This window comes from Loxodonta africana, chromosome 3 (genome assembly GCF_030014295.1).
Source record: "Loxodonta africana isolate mLoxAfr1 chromosome 3, mLoxAfr1.hap2, whole genome shotgun sequence".
Classification (NCBI taxonomy): Eukaryota; Metazoa; Chordata; class Mammalia; order Proboscidea; family Elephantidae; genus Loxodonta; species Loxodonta africana.
Window position 1 is genome coordinate 144,375,453 of NC_087344.1, and position 17,162 is coordinate 144,392,614.

At 35.8% G+C, this 17,162-nt stretch overlaps 1 protein-coding gene across 6 annotated transcripts in view; it reads right to left on the minus strand.

Annotated features, from left to right (window-relative positions):
* Positions 1-1,114: 1,114 nt before the first annotated feature.
* MTF2 (metal response element binding transcription factor 2) overlaps positions 1,115-17,162 on the minus strand; it is an 83,359-nt gene continuing 67,311 nt past the window's right edge. For all 6 annotated transcript variants that reach the window (XM_064282259.1, XM_064282258.1, XM_064282260.1 and 3 more), the window contains 4 exons: positions 14,561-14,666; positions 14,397-14,449; positions 14,179-14,283; positions 1,115-11,126 (listed from right to left, as the gene is read on the minus strand). In XM_064282259.1, the coding sequence (XP_064138329.1) occupies positions 10,769-11,126; positions 14,179-14,283; positions 14,397-14,449; positions 14,561-14,666 (622 nt within the window). In that variant the 3' untranslated portion in view covers positions 1,115-10,768. The remainder of the gene's footprint in view (positions 11,127-14,178; positions 14,284-14,396; positions 14,450-14,560; positions 14,667-17,162) is intronic.

Here is a 17,162-nt window from a genome sequence, read left to right on the forward strand (position 1 = left end):
ACAAAGGGAAAGAATCTGTCCTTAAAGAGTTGACAGTATAACTGGGGAGAAAGACTAGTATTTAGCAATTTTCAACATATAGTCATTTTTCCCAAGTCTCAGCTTTGGCATTCCTTGATCCAGGAAGCTTTGCCAGATCCTTCAAATTTCCATTGTGTCTCTCTCATATGCTCCTACTGAACTAAATCACATCCTATCGTAATTAACGTACAAAAGCCGCTACTAGACTCTAAGCTCTGAAGGCAGAGAGCATGTCTATTTTACCCACTGCACCCAGCACAATGCCAGAACATAGCATTCGTTGATGCAAAGATAAGGCAGTTTATTAAATGAAAAGTGAAGTTCCAAAATAACATGATCCTTTTTCAGTAAAAGCATATAGGAACCGATGAAAAAGTCTGGAAGGCTATATACCATTATCTCTAGGTGGTAGGCCTGGAAGGACTTTTAGAGTCTTTTACAGTTTTCTGTGTTGCCTGAATTTTTCATATCATTATTAGAGAATGTAAAGCTTTTTCACTTTGGGAAAAAACAGTTGACAAAACATTTCTTTTTCATTTTCCTCATCTACTACCTCCATCTTTCACTGTGACTGCCCCTTTGATTCCTTTGGAACTGCTTCACTTAATTCTCCTTTTTTGTTGCCAGCTAAAACACAACAGTTTGGGGTTATGCGGAAAAGAAATTGGTAACAAAATAGCATTGTTTCCTCCAAGTCAGGTTTAGGCAGACAGGAGTACTTTGAGCCCAGATGGGAATGTTTCTATTCCATGAAAATCCAAAATTGGAGAATACTGCAGCCCCCTTAGGAAGAGGGCAAGTTACTTGTTGATGGTGATATTTTATTGGTTTCCAAGGTTCCCAAATGCTTATCATTTCCTAAACTGAAATTTATATCTACCAGTACCAGAGACAAAGTAGACAGTGCAATTTTTTTTTGAAAAGGCCAATTTCAGTAGCTGCTGTGAAATATTTCAGGCTTTAATGGTGCTTTCCAATTTTAGCCAAGAAATCTGACATTTTTACTCACCATTCTGAATGTCTTAAATATTTTTAACTATCATTAACTTATCTTCATAGGACACTTTTCCTCACTTGTTTTAAAGCAAACTACTTGCACGTTACCTTTTTTTTTTTTTTTTAAGATTTCTTAAAAGAATATTTTCGGGTTTCATTTTTATTTCAACATGCTTTTTATGCAACACCACTTTGGAATAGTGTGGACTTTTCAATCCACAATAGGGTACCCACCTGGAAGTATTTTCTTGGGAACACTTCCAAGGGCTCTTGTTTCAAAGTAAGTTTTAAAACAACACAATGATTTACCACTATAAACACAGGTATGATTTGCTTCAACATAAGTCTGCTTTAATTATTATTTCTACACCACGGTAGCATGTAAGACAAAAAAAAACTCTCAATTTTTTATTTAAAAATTTATCATGCCCGCCACAGTACTACCATGAAGAAATACAAGTGTTCTAGGTCTCTGCTTAAAGAGTGGTGAAGAGCAACCTTTTAAGTTTTTAAAAATAAAGCACATAAACTTTTCGGAAATGCCTGGCAGAAGCCCCATCTACTAACAATTAGTGTCCATATTCAAGACTTTTCATAATCTGGTTCTACTCTGCTTCTTTAACTGCTTCTTCTATTACTTCCACACATCAACCTTTTTATTCCAAGCCCCCTTCCTACCTTACAGTTCTTTGAATATGCCTGCTCCTTTTCTTCTTTTTAATGGCATAATTTAGCTTCTCAAGTCCTTAAAACTACCTGCTCTGCCAACACTGGAAGATACATTTAGTTAGTCCCATCTTTGCACCTCATGTATTTCTCTAATTCATCCTACATACCAGTGCCCAGTTAATATTCTTAAAACACATCTTAGCACAGGAGTCAGGCCCATCAGACTCAAGAACAGTTCCAGCCTCATCCATACCACATGCTAACCAAAATGAACCGCCCTTTTCTGTGTACATGCTTAATGCTTTCCCTTGCTCTTCCTGCACCCTGGAATGCCTTACGTGTTGCCTTCTCTGCAAGTCCCTTCATGTTCCAGTTTAAATCCCACCACCGTGAAGTCTTCCCTAAATCTTCCTTTCCCCTCAATGTCCTCTACAGGCCCCCAAGCAAAAGAAATTTCTCCTTTCCCATTTTTAAAACCTATTGCTGCTCTGGCCCGTTTAATAATTTAACATGTACATTCTTACCTTCTCAGCAAAGAGAACACTAAGGGAGGGGGGATTCTATCTATTTCATATATCCCCCCAAGTAGTGCCTTTGAGGAGCCCTGGTTGAGCAGTGGTTAAAGAGCTTGGCTACTAGCCAAAAGCCCAGAGTCCATAAGTGGTATAAACAATGGAGCACTTGACTACTAGCCAACAGGTTGGTGGTTTGAACCCACGCAGAGGCACCTTGAAAGACAAGTCTGAGGATCTGCTTCCAAAATCCTATGGAGTGCAATTCTACTCTGAAACATGTGTGGTAGCCATAAATCAGAACTGACCAGACAGCAACTGGTTTCTGAGTTTTGTTAGCTGCCATCAAGTTGCCATCAAGTTGCCCCGATTCAAGGTGAAACAATGCACAACTGAAGGAAATGCTGCCGGGTCCTGCACCATCCCCATGATCAGCTGCAGAAAAAGTACTATAAAACTACATTAACCAGAATAGCCTGGAACTGGTATAATGGCAGACGTATAGACCAATGGAATAGAATTGAAAATCTAGAAATAAGCCCATACATCTGATTTTCAATAAGGGTGCTAAGTCCATTCAATGGGGGAAAAAAAGAGTCTCTTAAATAAATGGTGCTGGTACAACTGGACTTCCACATGCAAAAGAATGAAGCTAGACCCATACCTCACACCAAAAAATATATAAAAATTAGTATTAAAAAAATCAACTCAAAATGGAATAAAGACCTAAATGTGAAAATTAAAACCATAAAACTCTTAGAAGAAAACGTGTACAATGTTTCGGAACCTAGTTTCTAAAAATGGATTCTAAGATATGACACCAAATGCATAACCAGAAAAAGACCAAACAGATAAACTGGACTTAATCAACGTTTGTGTATCAAAGAATTGGGAAAAATTTGGGGAACCATATATCCGTAAGGGTTTGACATCCAAATATATAAAGAACTTGCACAACTTAACAACACAAACAACACAGTAAAAAAAAGAAAAAAGGGCAAAGGACTTGAATAGACATTTCACCAAAAAGGATATACAAATAACCAACAAGCACACGAAAACATGCTTTCCATCACTAGGTATTGAAAAAAAAAACCAAATCCGTTGCCATCAAGTCGATTCCAACTCACAGCAACCCCACAGTACAGAGCAGAACCGCCCCACAAGCTTTCCAAGGAGCAGCTGGTGGATTCAAACTACTGACATTTTGGTTAGCAGCCAAATCCTTAACCACTGTATCATCAGGGCCACTAAGCATGAAGGAGATGAAAATCAAAACCACAATGAGAAAGCACTTCACCCCCAGTAGAATAGCTATGATCAAAAGGAAAAAAAAAATGTTGGCTATGATGTGGGGAAACTGGAACTCTGACTTATTGCTGATGGGAATGCAAAATAGGATAACTGCTGTGGAAAAGTCTGGCAGTTCCTCAAAAAGTTAAACACAAAACTATCATGACCCAGCAATCCCAATCCTAGCTATATACTCAAAAGAAATTGAAAGCAGGAAGGCAGACACTCACACCAATATTCTTTGCAGACTATTTGCAACAGCAAAAAGATGGAAACAGATGAATGGATAAACAAAATGTGATACGTAAAATTTTTACTCTGTCATAAAAAGAAAAAAAATCCTGATACACGCAACATGGATGAATTTTATGCTGACTGAAATAAGTCAGTCACAAAAGGACAAATGTTGTACGATTCCACTTATATAAAGTAGGTACAGGTACAAAGACCAAAGTTTATTAATGACTAGTAGGGTTGGAAGGAAGAGGGAAAAGAAGACGTCTTAGTTTAGGCTGCACTGAGTTGCTTGTTAACAGTGGTAGAACTATTTGGAAACCGATAGTGGCGATGGTTTAACAACGTGATGAACGTAACTGCTATGAATTTAATTGTGTAACTCCTAACTTCTATACCTGTGGTTACAAGCTCTAGGGAATGGGTTGTTTTAGTTATGTTAATGAGACAGGATTGGTGTAGGGTGTGTCTTAAATCAATCTGTTTTGTATAAAAGAGATTGAACAAGCAAGCAAAAGCAGCAGAGATGGGGAAAGAGAGATACTAAGCCACATGAAGATCACCCAGGTGCAGGAGCTCAGAAGAGACAAGGACCTTCCTCCACAGCCAACAGAGAGCGAAAGTCTTCTGCTACAGCCAACATCTTGGACTAGAACATTTAGCCTCCTGGACAGAATGGGAATCCTAGAACACTTACTTGTGCTGATGTAGAACATGTACATAGACCAAGAAACAGTCATTCAAAAAGAACATGGGGACACTGCGCAGTTTAAAGTCTGGAAAAGTGTGCATCAGGGCTGTATACTTTATCATACTTATTCAATCTGTTTGCTGAGCAAACAATCTGAGAGGCTGGACTACATGAAGAAGAATGAGGCATCAGGATTGGAGGAAGCCTCACTAACAACCTGTGGTATGCAGATAACATAACCTTGCTTGCTGAAAGTGAAGAGGACTTGAAGCACTAACTGATGAAAATCAAAGACTATAGCCTTCAGTATGGATTACACCTCAACATAAAAAATCGTCACACCTGAACCTAAGTAACATCATGATAAATGGAGAAAAGATTAAAGACGTCAAGGATTTCATTTTATTTGGATGCACAATCAACGCTCATCGAACCAGGAGTTAAGAAACCAAATGATGTATTGCACTGGGCAAATCTGCTGCTCAAGACCTCTTTAAAGTGTTGAAAAAAAAGACGTCACTTTGAGAACTAAGGTGTGCCTGACCCAAGCCATGGTATTTTCAATCACGTCATTGAAAGCAAAAGCTAGACAATGAATAAGGAAGACCAAAGAACTGATGCCTTTGAATTATGATGTTGGTGAAGAATACTGAATGGACTACCAAAAGAATGAACAAGTCTGTCTTGGAAGAAGTACAGCCACAGTGCTCCTTGAAAGCAAGAATGGTGAGATTTCATCTCACATACTTTGGACACATTATCAGGAGGGACCAGGCCATGGAGGACATCACGCTTGGTAAGGAAGAGGGTCAGCGAAAAAGAGGAAGACCCTCAACAAGATGGAGTGACACAGTGACTGCAACAATGGGTTCGAACATTGCGACCATTGTGAGGATGACGAAGGACTGGGCAGTGTTTTGTTTTGTTGTACGTACGGTCGCTATAAGTTGAAACCAACTCGACGGCACCTAACAAGCCTCTTAAAAAGGGAGAAAATAAATTTGTCAAAGCCATACGCTTGTGGTATTTCTGCTATAGCTGCACTAGATAACTACAATAACCCATGTTACTGAGTTGTACGTGCAAAAAATGTTGAATTGGCAATTGTTTTGTTATATATGTATTTTTATCACAATAAAAATTTTTTTTCTTAAAAGAGTAGGTTCTAATGACATAATTCTTCACTGGAAAATTCATATCTGGAGGTAAAAATAAAACAGAGGGACTAAGATTAAGCAAGATTTCCCCCCCTAGTTGCCATCAAGTTGATTCTGACTCATTGAGACCCCATATGTGTCACAGTAGAATTGTGCCCCATAAGGGTTCGATGGCTGATTTTTCAGAAGTAAATCATCAGGCCATTTTTCCATGTCAACCCTGGGTGGAATCAAACCTCCATCCTCTCAGGGAGCATGTTAACCATTTGCACCCCCAGAAGCTAAGCAAGATTATAATATGGAAAACACCACCAACAAAAACTTAGTAGGCCTAATCTAGAGTATGCTCTAGGATACTGAAAGGGATCTGGTGACAAAGGGTACAGGAATAGAAACTATGCTCCCCTAAGTCTTCGATGAGCCATCTGGTATTCCCTCCCAAGATCCTTTGCATCAAGCTTCACCTCCTTGAACTTCCAGGTCAGGAAGAAAAATTTACCTTCATGACTATCTAAATAGGCTTAACGTATTTTCAAAAGGGATCCAAATTCTCACAAAATCTTTTATCTGCTTGTTATTGTCTCAAATTCTTTGTAAGAAAAATTATCTTACATTTCGCTAATAGTATTAAGGACAAAATATTTAAAAAGTCAATTATTGATTAAAATCATACTAAATATAATCTATCACTAAGTATATATATATTTAAGTATATATTACAAATATTGATACTGCTATTAATATTTAACTTGTTTGTAACTGCATTTAAATAACTTAATGTAATTAATTTACTAATATAAACTATAATGTATCAAATTGCACATGAAATCAGCAATTTATATAAATACTTAAGAACAGCAATGTAAACCAAAACTTTAAAAAATTATTTTTCCAGCAAAAGTAAAACATTTGAGAAAATTAATTTCTGAAAAATTATTTTTGGTGAACTTATTTTTAACTTGCTTGATATGAGAAAACTACTTTTAACTAGCTGCTAGATATCCAGATATCGTCAACATTTCTTTTTACCACTAGGCAATTACGGGTTAAATAACTTTCGTAGAATTAAATAATATAAAGTGAAAAAAAAAAAATAAAGTAGCTTTGATTAATTCTCAAAACCCAAGTCATACACAAAACACTGAAGATCAAACATAAACAATATCCATAAGGGCAGCCAATAGTCACGTGCAGATCTCCCGTCATTGCTATATGTTCACCATCCTTTTGTAGCACTGATCTTGCACACGTTTTTTGTATCTTCCATGAACTCAATGTCAATGCTGCTACTGTGATATCCAAGAAAACACAATAAAAATAAGTAATTACTAAAAAATAAGATCTTTATCTAGTAGTGTTGAGCCTTGGAGGGTCACAAACCACTGTAATATCTAAGATATTTTGCCCCCTACAAATATTTGACTGTTTAGAGGAGATGTCAGTCCCATTGAGAATGCATATTATGGGATGAAAAAAAAAAAAAGGGCATTGAACACATTTTAGAAAATACAAGAAACAGAAACAGCAGGCTAAAGATTTTGGACAAGATATATTTTTGTTTCATTCAACAAGTACAAACACAGTGCTCCTTGTCATCTATGAAGGTTTTGTTCATTTGTGTGCCTGCTTAAATCCAGTGGAAATCTCTTGAATGAGATATTACATTTCCTAAAGATGCTTATGCATCCAGTTTCTATATTCATCATCTCCAACAAAGAGGAAAATGCATGGAGAGGTAGCAAGGAGGGATTTTGTTGGGTAGAGATGAAGTAAAGGGAGAGGAAAAAAAAGAGGTGGTTAATTTGCAATCTTATTCTAATTTTAAATATAAACACGACATAAAATTTTGGTCTACCTATTACTCTAAGACATTTTGAAATTATAACTTAAAAGTTACAAACAATGTATCTGTTCCCATTCTACCTGTTATCCAGAGAGCCAATCAGTTTGCTTTCACAGCTTCTCCCATCTCCAAATAAATATCAGACAGGTACCTGGTTTCTTAACTGCTACCAATCAGGAAAGCATCAATGATCAGATAAGTTATCACTTTATATTTGTCAAGTTTTTATTTTCCTGAAGAAAGAACATGACTGATCAACTGCCATAGAAAAAAACCAATAGAGGCTTTTGGGAGCATGCATTCATAGAGGTACTCCAATATAATTTAAGAGGAAAAATTCCCCAAACAAACAGGGCATTTTTTACTATTTCCCAAAGTTGCATGGGCATCTTCCTTCGCCATCACATCCTCATTCAAACAACTCTAAAACCAAATTATAAAACATTCTCTTAAAACTATGCAAGTCAGATAGTAGAAACTCAATAAAGGTAGCCCAAAACCAAGAATTAGTTCTACTCCCAAGAGCAGTAAGAGAACTCTGCCAAATATATACATGATAAAAACCAAATGTATACTTTGGACATTCCTTGCAAAAACGGGGGGAGCGGGATTCTTAACTCTTAGACATCCAGTGAAAAGTCACTTCTGTTAAACAAGTGGTAACAAAATATATACCTAGCTGATTTCATCACCCCTGCATTACAATTTATAACTCTGACAGCTCATATTCTGATCTAGTTTGGTCAGCTAAAGATCTAAGAATCCGTATTTATCATTCAGTACCAGAGTATTCATAAATAAATAAAAATAATAACATTTATAAAAAATAAATAATAAAAATGAATAAGGTATATTATTTTTAAATCTCTTTCTGTAGCCAAGGGGCAAATCTGATTAAGAAAAATAAGAAATCTTTTTATGTGAACCCCGACATCTTTTGGCATATATACTTCTATGTAAGTAAAAATGAAAACAGCTAGAAAGCTAAGTCTGAATTTTCTTTTAAGTTTGGGAACATGGTAAACAGAAGGAGATACACTGTCCTTCAAATGTGAAGCTTGCAAGCTGGCTAAATGCAGTTTTGTTTTGCTTTGTTTTTTTAAGGACCATTTAAGATGAACATGCAATAATTATTAATAATTTGGGGGAGAAGAGGAAAATGAAATCCGAGTTTTCTAAAGATTAATTATAAGCGAACATTAGCAGTTGAGTTGGGAAATCCTTACCTCCCTGGCTAAAAGCAGTCAATTACTGCAACAGTGTGTATTTTCAAGCAAATACAGAAGCAAAACTCATTAGCTCTTTAAAAAATACACACATTTAATGTCAGTCTGTTTTAATTCTAAGTAAAGCAATTCCAAAAATACAAACTGAACATCAGAGCCATGTGAACCACCATGATAAAATGAGACAGACATTCACAATAATTACGTCTAAAGACAGCTCAGCTTGATAAATCATCTTCCAAGTATGTTAAAGAAAGAGTTACTAAAAATACTGCTGGTGTTCAGTTAGAATTAAAGGACTTTGGGGAAAATGAAATAATATGATACAGGTGGATTGAGTAAGATTACACGGGATTTACATTTTCCATTACCCCTAGATATAAACAAACATTCAAAAATCAACACAAACTCTGTGTGTTATTCAAAATATTGCAGCTGCAGGAAAGGCAACTTTAAATTAATAGCTAGGGGAAAAATCAAGTTTTGGTGGAGGTAAACAGAAATGACAGTTTTTAATTTGCACTTTCGTAAAGCTCATTTATACCTGGTGAACCAGGAACCAAATGCAGGACAAGGAAGTTCTCTGCTTCTTTTGGCTATAATGTGATAAGAAAAGGTCATCTTTTGAAGATGTTTAAAGAAATAAATCAACTTTCTTTATAAACAGTCAAATAAGTAATTAATGGAATAAATAAGTACTAACCCACATTTTTACCACTCTGTAATCACTACACTTTACATATTTTTTCATTTTGGTGGCAGTACCCCAATTTTTAGGCTAAAATCCATCAATTACTTTTAAGAGTAAAATGAACAGCCACCAAAATAAGAATACTCTTCTGTTTACTCTTTGGCTAAAACAGAAAACAAACAAAACAAAAAGAAACAGAAGACAACTCTAACACTGGTGATAAAAGAAAAATTTTTTTACACGTAAAATAAAATTATCAATTTAAATCTTGGTACATTTTATAAAAACAAGAGGTAATGTTGTAATAAACAGCAGTAGCCTCAGCTGGCAACTTACTGTTTGTTAACCCTGTGCAATAAAATACTTTGTTCATACTACACTTATTCAAATATGACTAACAATTACTACAGACATTTCAGGAATCTTCATGGGACCCCTAGAGACTTACTGTTAAAACTGAGAGACATTTACAATCATGTGCCATGAAAACTTGAAAACGTTACTTCTAGTAGGAGATAATGTTCGTATTATTTGAATTTGTTTTAGGTTCTGAACAGCTGAGTTACAAGGACTGAAAGTGAAAAAGCATTCTAAAAGCCCATGAACACTGTTGTTCACACCCTTCATCAGAACATACTAAGCTTGTTTGACACATTTCTCTTCATACATAGCAAGCAACAGCACCCAATATAAGCCTGAGAAGAAATGCTGCTGTGTAAATACTGCAACTATTCCTGAAAAAAGAATTATGGGATATATACTCCAAAGCTGCCCATTCCCATAATTTGTATTGCATAGGTCACATAATCACACACATATATATACACAGCTGTGTGTATATATATGTACATGCAAAGAATATATTAAGACGACAATGAAGTCTAGTCACAGAGCAATTTACAGGCTCAATATATTTTTTACACTTTGCTTGAAAGAAATTTTCAATATTTTACAATCTTTCAGTAGGCATTATATACACTGCACTTTATGAAATCTAAAAGGTATTGAAATAAATTTTTTTCCAACATTTTGGTAACAAAACAGACAATGTTTCTCCAAATACTTGTGCTATCTACATGATGTGTTTGCTCTGATAACCACTAATCACAAAAACTGACTCAATGGAATATTCAGAAACATTATCTAACACCATGCATGGGTTTGAATCATTTTTAATATCCTATCCTAGAAACATTCTACAAATCTTAAGATTTAAAAAATTAAGTCTCTGTTCTGATTTTTAAAAGATATCTTTTTATGACAAAATCCATAACATTGACAGGTACATGTTAAGGCTGGTATCATCTCCTTTTGTGAATTTTTTTGACTTTTTTTTTTTTTTTTTAAGAAAGATACTAAAAGCCAGACTCCTTGAGGGCTCTGAACTGTACCTAGAGAAATGAGAGTGCAGTGAACATAATGTTCAGTCCTACAGTCAGGATGCAGTCGCTCCTTCCCATTCCACAAGATACTGCACCTTTCCATCAAGTGTCACCCGACGAGCTAAAACTCGGTATTTTTCACCACATGCTATTCTACCTGCAGCACCAAAATAACTGGTAATGGAGTTTTTTAGATGATTGAGCTGTAACTCTTGATCTGCTAAGTTATTCAGAATCTCTGTGTTGAGTTCATCAAATTGATAATCTTCTTTGCCTTCATCATCTTTTACAATTTCTGAATTCTGAGTCTGGAGTGCTCTTCTTGGAAGACGACCTCTTCTCCTCCGCAAATGTGGTATTGCAGCAGGCCAAGATCTTCCTGTACGAGTTCTTTTTCTGGAGTCAGGTAATCTGTGGGAAAAAAATAGCCAAAACTGTCTGCCTATGCTTTTTAAACAGCTTTTGCTCAAACAATATGTTCCCTGATTTTGGGTTTTGGTTGTATGTCCTTGCTGATGTAAAAGTCAACAAAACCAAAAATTTGTATTCTACATAAATGGACTATCACTTGCCTTCATTAATTTAGCTTCCATCACCTTCTACTTGGCACTGACCTTTGAAGAGCTTCTCAGGGCCCTACACCACTAATCAGGTCTTGACAACAGTCTCATCATTAAAAGGAAGGGAGTACATTCAGTCATTCGATCAACAAGTATTTAATAAGCATCTACTACATACAAGACACTGTTCCATGTGCTTAAACAGATAGTAGAACTAAAATAATGGTTCTCTTATTACCAGTTCTAGGTCCAATGAAGCAATGTAATAAACTGGAATAAGCACAAACTAGAAGTCAAAATATCCTGCATCTAGCTCTAATTCTCCTACCATGTGATCTTAGCCAAATTCAAATTTCCTGTCCACTGTATTTACTTATTAAGTGAAAAGGTTGAACTTAATGATCTTTAAGGTTCTTTCAGTTCAGAAATTCAATGATTTTATGATCTTATAATAAGGACAGAATATAGCATAACAACTAAATTCAAAGGCTTTAGAATCACACTGCCTCAGTTAAGATCTGGGCTCTGCTGTACCTGCCATCTTGGGCTTTCCTCATCCGTAAAATGGGAACAACATGGACTATGATAACACAAAAGATTAAGAATTAAATGCAAGATAATGTATGTAAAAAGCTTAGTTTCACGTGTGGAATATGATAAAAGGTCAAAAAACAGCTCAATTACTATTCAAAATTCATTAATAAATTGGTCACACTTTAAAACTCTAAGCACTAAGAATTTTTACATGATTTATAAGAACTGTTTTTGAATTGTGAACAATACATTAAACAAAGGGAAGTATAAAAATGTGTAAACTCGTTGCTTTGTCCCCAAGTCATGACACACCTTTTCTTCAGGAAAAAGGTGTCCTTCTAAAGAGTTGTGTTAAATAAAACATTACAGGGGAATCTGAATTTGAAACAATTCTGAGTTTAAAATCCTTTTACTGACAAAGGATTTATGAACTGGGAGCTCCTAAAAATCAAACACTAATCCTCATCCAAAGACTTCACCAAAAGAGTAAAAAGACAACCTATGGACTGGGAAAAAATTTTTGGCTATGACAGATCCAATCAGCATTTAATCTCTAAAATCTACAAGATACTGCAAAAACTCAACAACAAAAAGACAAATAACCCAATTAAAAAATGGGCAAAGGATATGAACAGGCACTTCACCAAAGAAGACATTCAGGCAGCTAACAGATACATGAGGAAATACGATCGTTAGCCATTAGAGAAATGCAAGTCAAAACTACAGTGAGATACCATCTCACTCCATCTAGGCTGACATTAATCCAAAAAGCACAAAATAATAAATGTTGGAGAGGTTGTAGAGAGACTGGAACACTTATACACTGCTGGTGGGAATGTAAAATGGTTCAACCACTTTGGAAATCGATCTGGTGCTTCCTTAAATAGCTAGAAGTAGAAATACCATACAATCCAGCAATTCCACTCCTTTGAATATATCCTAGAGAAATAAGGGCCCTAACACAAATAGATACATGCATACTCATGTTCACTGCAGCACTGTTTACAACAGAAAAAAGATGGAAGCAACCAAGGTGCCCACCAACAGATAAACGGATAAACAAATTATGCTATATTCACACAATGGCATGCGATGCAACAATAAACAACAAGGACTCCGTGATACACCTCATAACATGGAGGAATCTGGAAGGCATCATGCTAAGTAAAATTCGTCAGTCACAAAAGGACAAATATTGTATGATGCCAATAAGAACTCAAGAAGAAAACATTCTTTGATGGTTACGAGGGTACAGAGGCAGGGTGAGGGGCATTCACTAATAACAAAGCTTATTAAAACATTCTGCATCCCACTTTGTTAAGTGTCATCTGGGGTATTAAGAGCTAGCAAGCGGCCATCTAAGATGCGTCAGTTGCCCTCAACCCACCTGGAACAAAGAAGAATGAAGAACACCGAAGGCACAACAAAAATATGAGCCCAAGAGACAAAAAGGGCCACATAAACCAGACACTCCATCAGCCTGAAACCATAAGAACTCGACGGTGCCTGACTACCATCAATGATTGCCCTGACAGGGAACACAACAGAGAATTCCTATGGAGCAGGAGAAAAGTGGGATGTAGACCTCAAATTCTAGTAAAAAGACCAGACTTAATGGTCTGACTGAAACTGTAGGGACCCCAGAGGTCATGGCTCCCGGACTCTCTGTTAGCCCAAAACTAAAACCACTGCCGAAGCCAACTCTTCAGACAAAGATTAGACTGGACTATAAGACATAAAATGATACTCGTGAGGAGTGTGCTTCTTAGCTAAAGTAGACACATGAGACTTTATGGGCAGTTCCTGTCTGGAGGCAAAATAAGGCAGATGGGGACGGGGGCAGGTTGAATGGATGAGGAAATACTGGGTGGAGTGAAAGAGTGTGCTGTCACATTGTAGGGAGAGCAACTAGAGTCATATAACGATGTGCGCGTAAGTATTTGAGAAGCTGACTTGAATTGTAAGCTTTCACTTAAAGCACAGTTAAAAAAAAAAAAAAAAAAGGATTTATAAGCCTGATTCAGACTAATTAAAATAAATAAAGCAAGTCATCCTAAAGCAAGGCACTGTCTATTAGAGGCATAAAAGGCCTAACAAAAGATGAACACAGCCTGTAAACACTGGTACACCACTTCTCTGTGCACATACCAAATTTTCTAACAAATGCGAAAATTTTCATGTTTGTGTTGTGGAAAGCAAAAATATTCAGATGAATACGAGCAGCCTAGGGAATCTACATATAGATTGTTTCTCAGAAAACTAAAAGGCACAGTTGTATCACTTTCAATTGCTAAAATATTACATATCACTTTACAAAGAAAAAGAGTCCCAAGAAAAATTAGTGAAGAATAAGAACATAAAATATCTACCCATAATGCCTGGAAATGCTAGACGAGGTAGTTTCTTTTGCAGTGGAAGCACCCGTGAAATCCACATCTGAGGTATTGGATGAATGTGCAGTTCCCTCAGTTCTCCTGAGACAAAAGAATTTAAACGGTATAACAACTATATTACATAACAATAGAAATACTAATTTTCCCCAAAAAAAGAAATTTCCTAGGAAAGAAGAAAGTAACTTTCTATTTACCCTATAGAACAAGGTAAATCCAAGGTAGGGTTCTCTGAAACTGATTCCTTATCCTGGAAAATAAAAACATACTTAAAGGATGGTTCTAAAGTAAGCTGAAAAATATTAGCTTCTCAGTAATTTCATCTCTCTTCTCTGAGAAAATATACTACAGTATCGCTTACCAAAGGTGGCTCAGCAGTTTTTTGAATCATTTTTCTTGTATATGGACCAGGTGGACGACCCACAGATTTTTTCTTTCCTTTTTTTTCTATGCCATTGCTTACTTCCCTGAAACATAAAGCCATTTTATATTTAACCTCTAATAATGAAATCCCCAGACAATGGAAAGTACATACTATCATAGAGAATTCTACTTATGTAATAATTATATCTTTATTAATGGTAACAAAAATTACAATAATCAAATATAAGCTGAATCTTTACATGCTAATTTAAGTAAATTATTTCTCAAATTAAGAGTTTATGTTATGAACAATTTAAGAAAAAAATGTTCTCTTTAATACAACTCTGAAAAATATATACCACCTAAAGATTAAAAAAAAAAAAAAATCCATTGGATGGAAGATTTTAAAATTCCTAAAGTTCTGTTATTTAGTTTAGGTTGTTACTAATTGGGAGGAGATGTTTTAAGAATTTACTGCTAAAAATGATTATGAATTCAGCAGTTAACCTCATGGGGCCAGGATGTATTTATGTTAAAATTACAGTAGGTATCAAGAGAAGTTGCCTTTAGAGATAATATATATGGATTCTTGAATGATCCTATCAGAAAGTGAACGAAGCCCAAAATGGTAGAGTACAAAGGACAACAAAGGAAGGAATCCTTCATATTGGGCAGGGGTCACTCAAAGGGCAAAATTAGAAAGACCTACAAAACCATTTCTGAAACTTTAAAGGCCAAATATCAAGCAATAGGAAAGGGGAAAATGCAATAGTCAAGGACAATTCTAATAGAAGGGAAGAAGAAAAAGGGCAAATAAGCAATATAAAGAACATATCTATTCATTTATAGAATAAAGGTTATGTACTATTAACAGGGATATTAGATAATAAGGATACAAAGATGTTGGTGTTCCTTGTGCTAAGGGGCTCACAATATAGTTAAAAAAAAAATTTTTTTTTTTTTTTAAATATAGTTAGACAGTGACAAATGTATATACAATCAGGCCAATAAAATGGGCTAAGTGCTATGAGAAAGTTATCTAGAAAAATCCAATTTAAAAACAGGGAAAGGAACAATACTATGTAATAGGCTAAAAACAGTTGAACGGAAAAATTAGGAGAGGCTTTATCTCTCCAGACACTAAATTAAGGTTGAGGAATAAAGGTGTAAGAACAAAAGGACGGAGAAAGGAGGGGAGCTAGAGGAACAAAGCAGAACTAGAACTAAAATCAAAAGCCTCAAAGTTAAGATGGATTGGGTGTGTGTGTGCATTTTATTGTTTTTGAAAGATGATCAGCAATTATAAAGAAATCTTGGACTGAAAAAAGTACTCTGACTAAAAGGATCAATCCATACATAGGGCCCAGAAGGAAATGGGGATACCTTTACAGGAAGTTGAATCATCACCTAGTCACACCAGAGGGAAACCTGATAGCTATCAAAATCATAATAGGAATAATTGGGTAAGTTTACAGAATTCTTTTTTCTAATTCATAATGTGGGCAACTGCTCACAAAGGATCAGAATGATAAAACTTGAAAGGGACAGGAACAGTAAGCAACATGAAGAAACCTTAAGGTAGTGTCTACTTTGAATCTCAAACTGCTGACCCTCTGTTCTTACTCTCAAGATAACTTCTGTTACCTTTTTCTTGCGCCTTACATTTCCCTCTCAGTAAAAGTCTTCACTTTAGATGTTTTGCCTTGTATTTCATCCAGAAAACAGAGGTACTGGGCAAGAGCTTCAGTTATCTTCCAACTTGCCAAATCTACAAAACTACCAGCATCTGTACTCATCTTCTCCTTTTTCATCTCACTTCAACAGAAAAATTTAACTCCTCCTATCAAAGGCCACTCCCCATTTAGGCTCTGTATCTCTTCCTTTTGGCTTCTCACTGACTTTACAGTATCTTCAGTTACCTCTTCTATCCCCTACGCCCACCTCTTCTTCTCCACTGGACCATTCCTTCTAGCACACAAAAACAGGTTCCAATTAATTCCCATCTATTAAAAAAGTATCACTTGACTACTCTTCTCCCTCCTCAGCTGCCATTCCATTTGTCTACTCCCCTTCACAGAAAGATTTCTTCAAAGAGTCATCTCTACATACCCTTTCCGCTTTCTCCCTTCTTGTTCAGAATTCTTAAAATTTGTTTTCCCCCTTTTCTTTTATTATTATTATTCTGAATCTGCTTATATCGCTTTTATTTGTAGGAAAAGCACAGTTTTGACATGTAAGTTGAGGAGTGCTAGATTCAGTCATACTCCAATCTGACTTCTGTTTACTACTCCAAAGAAAGTGCTTTTGACAAGATCACTAATAATAAAATGTTGCCTTATTCAATAAACATTTTCCTCTCATCTTAATCCACACCTCTCAGCAGTATTCAACAGTTTAATATACTCATCTTCCTTGAAACACTCTCTTTCTCTTGGCTTTCATGACACCAAACTTCCCTGGTTTTCCCTCCTTCTTCACTGATCATTTGTTAGTTTTCTTCGCTTTTTTCACCTCTTTCAGATCTCTAAATTATATCAGGGTATTATTCTGAGCCACTTCCTCTCCCTTTCTCTCTCAACTTGCTCTCTAGGTAATTTCAA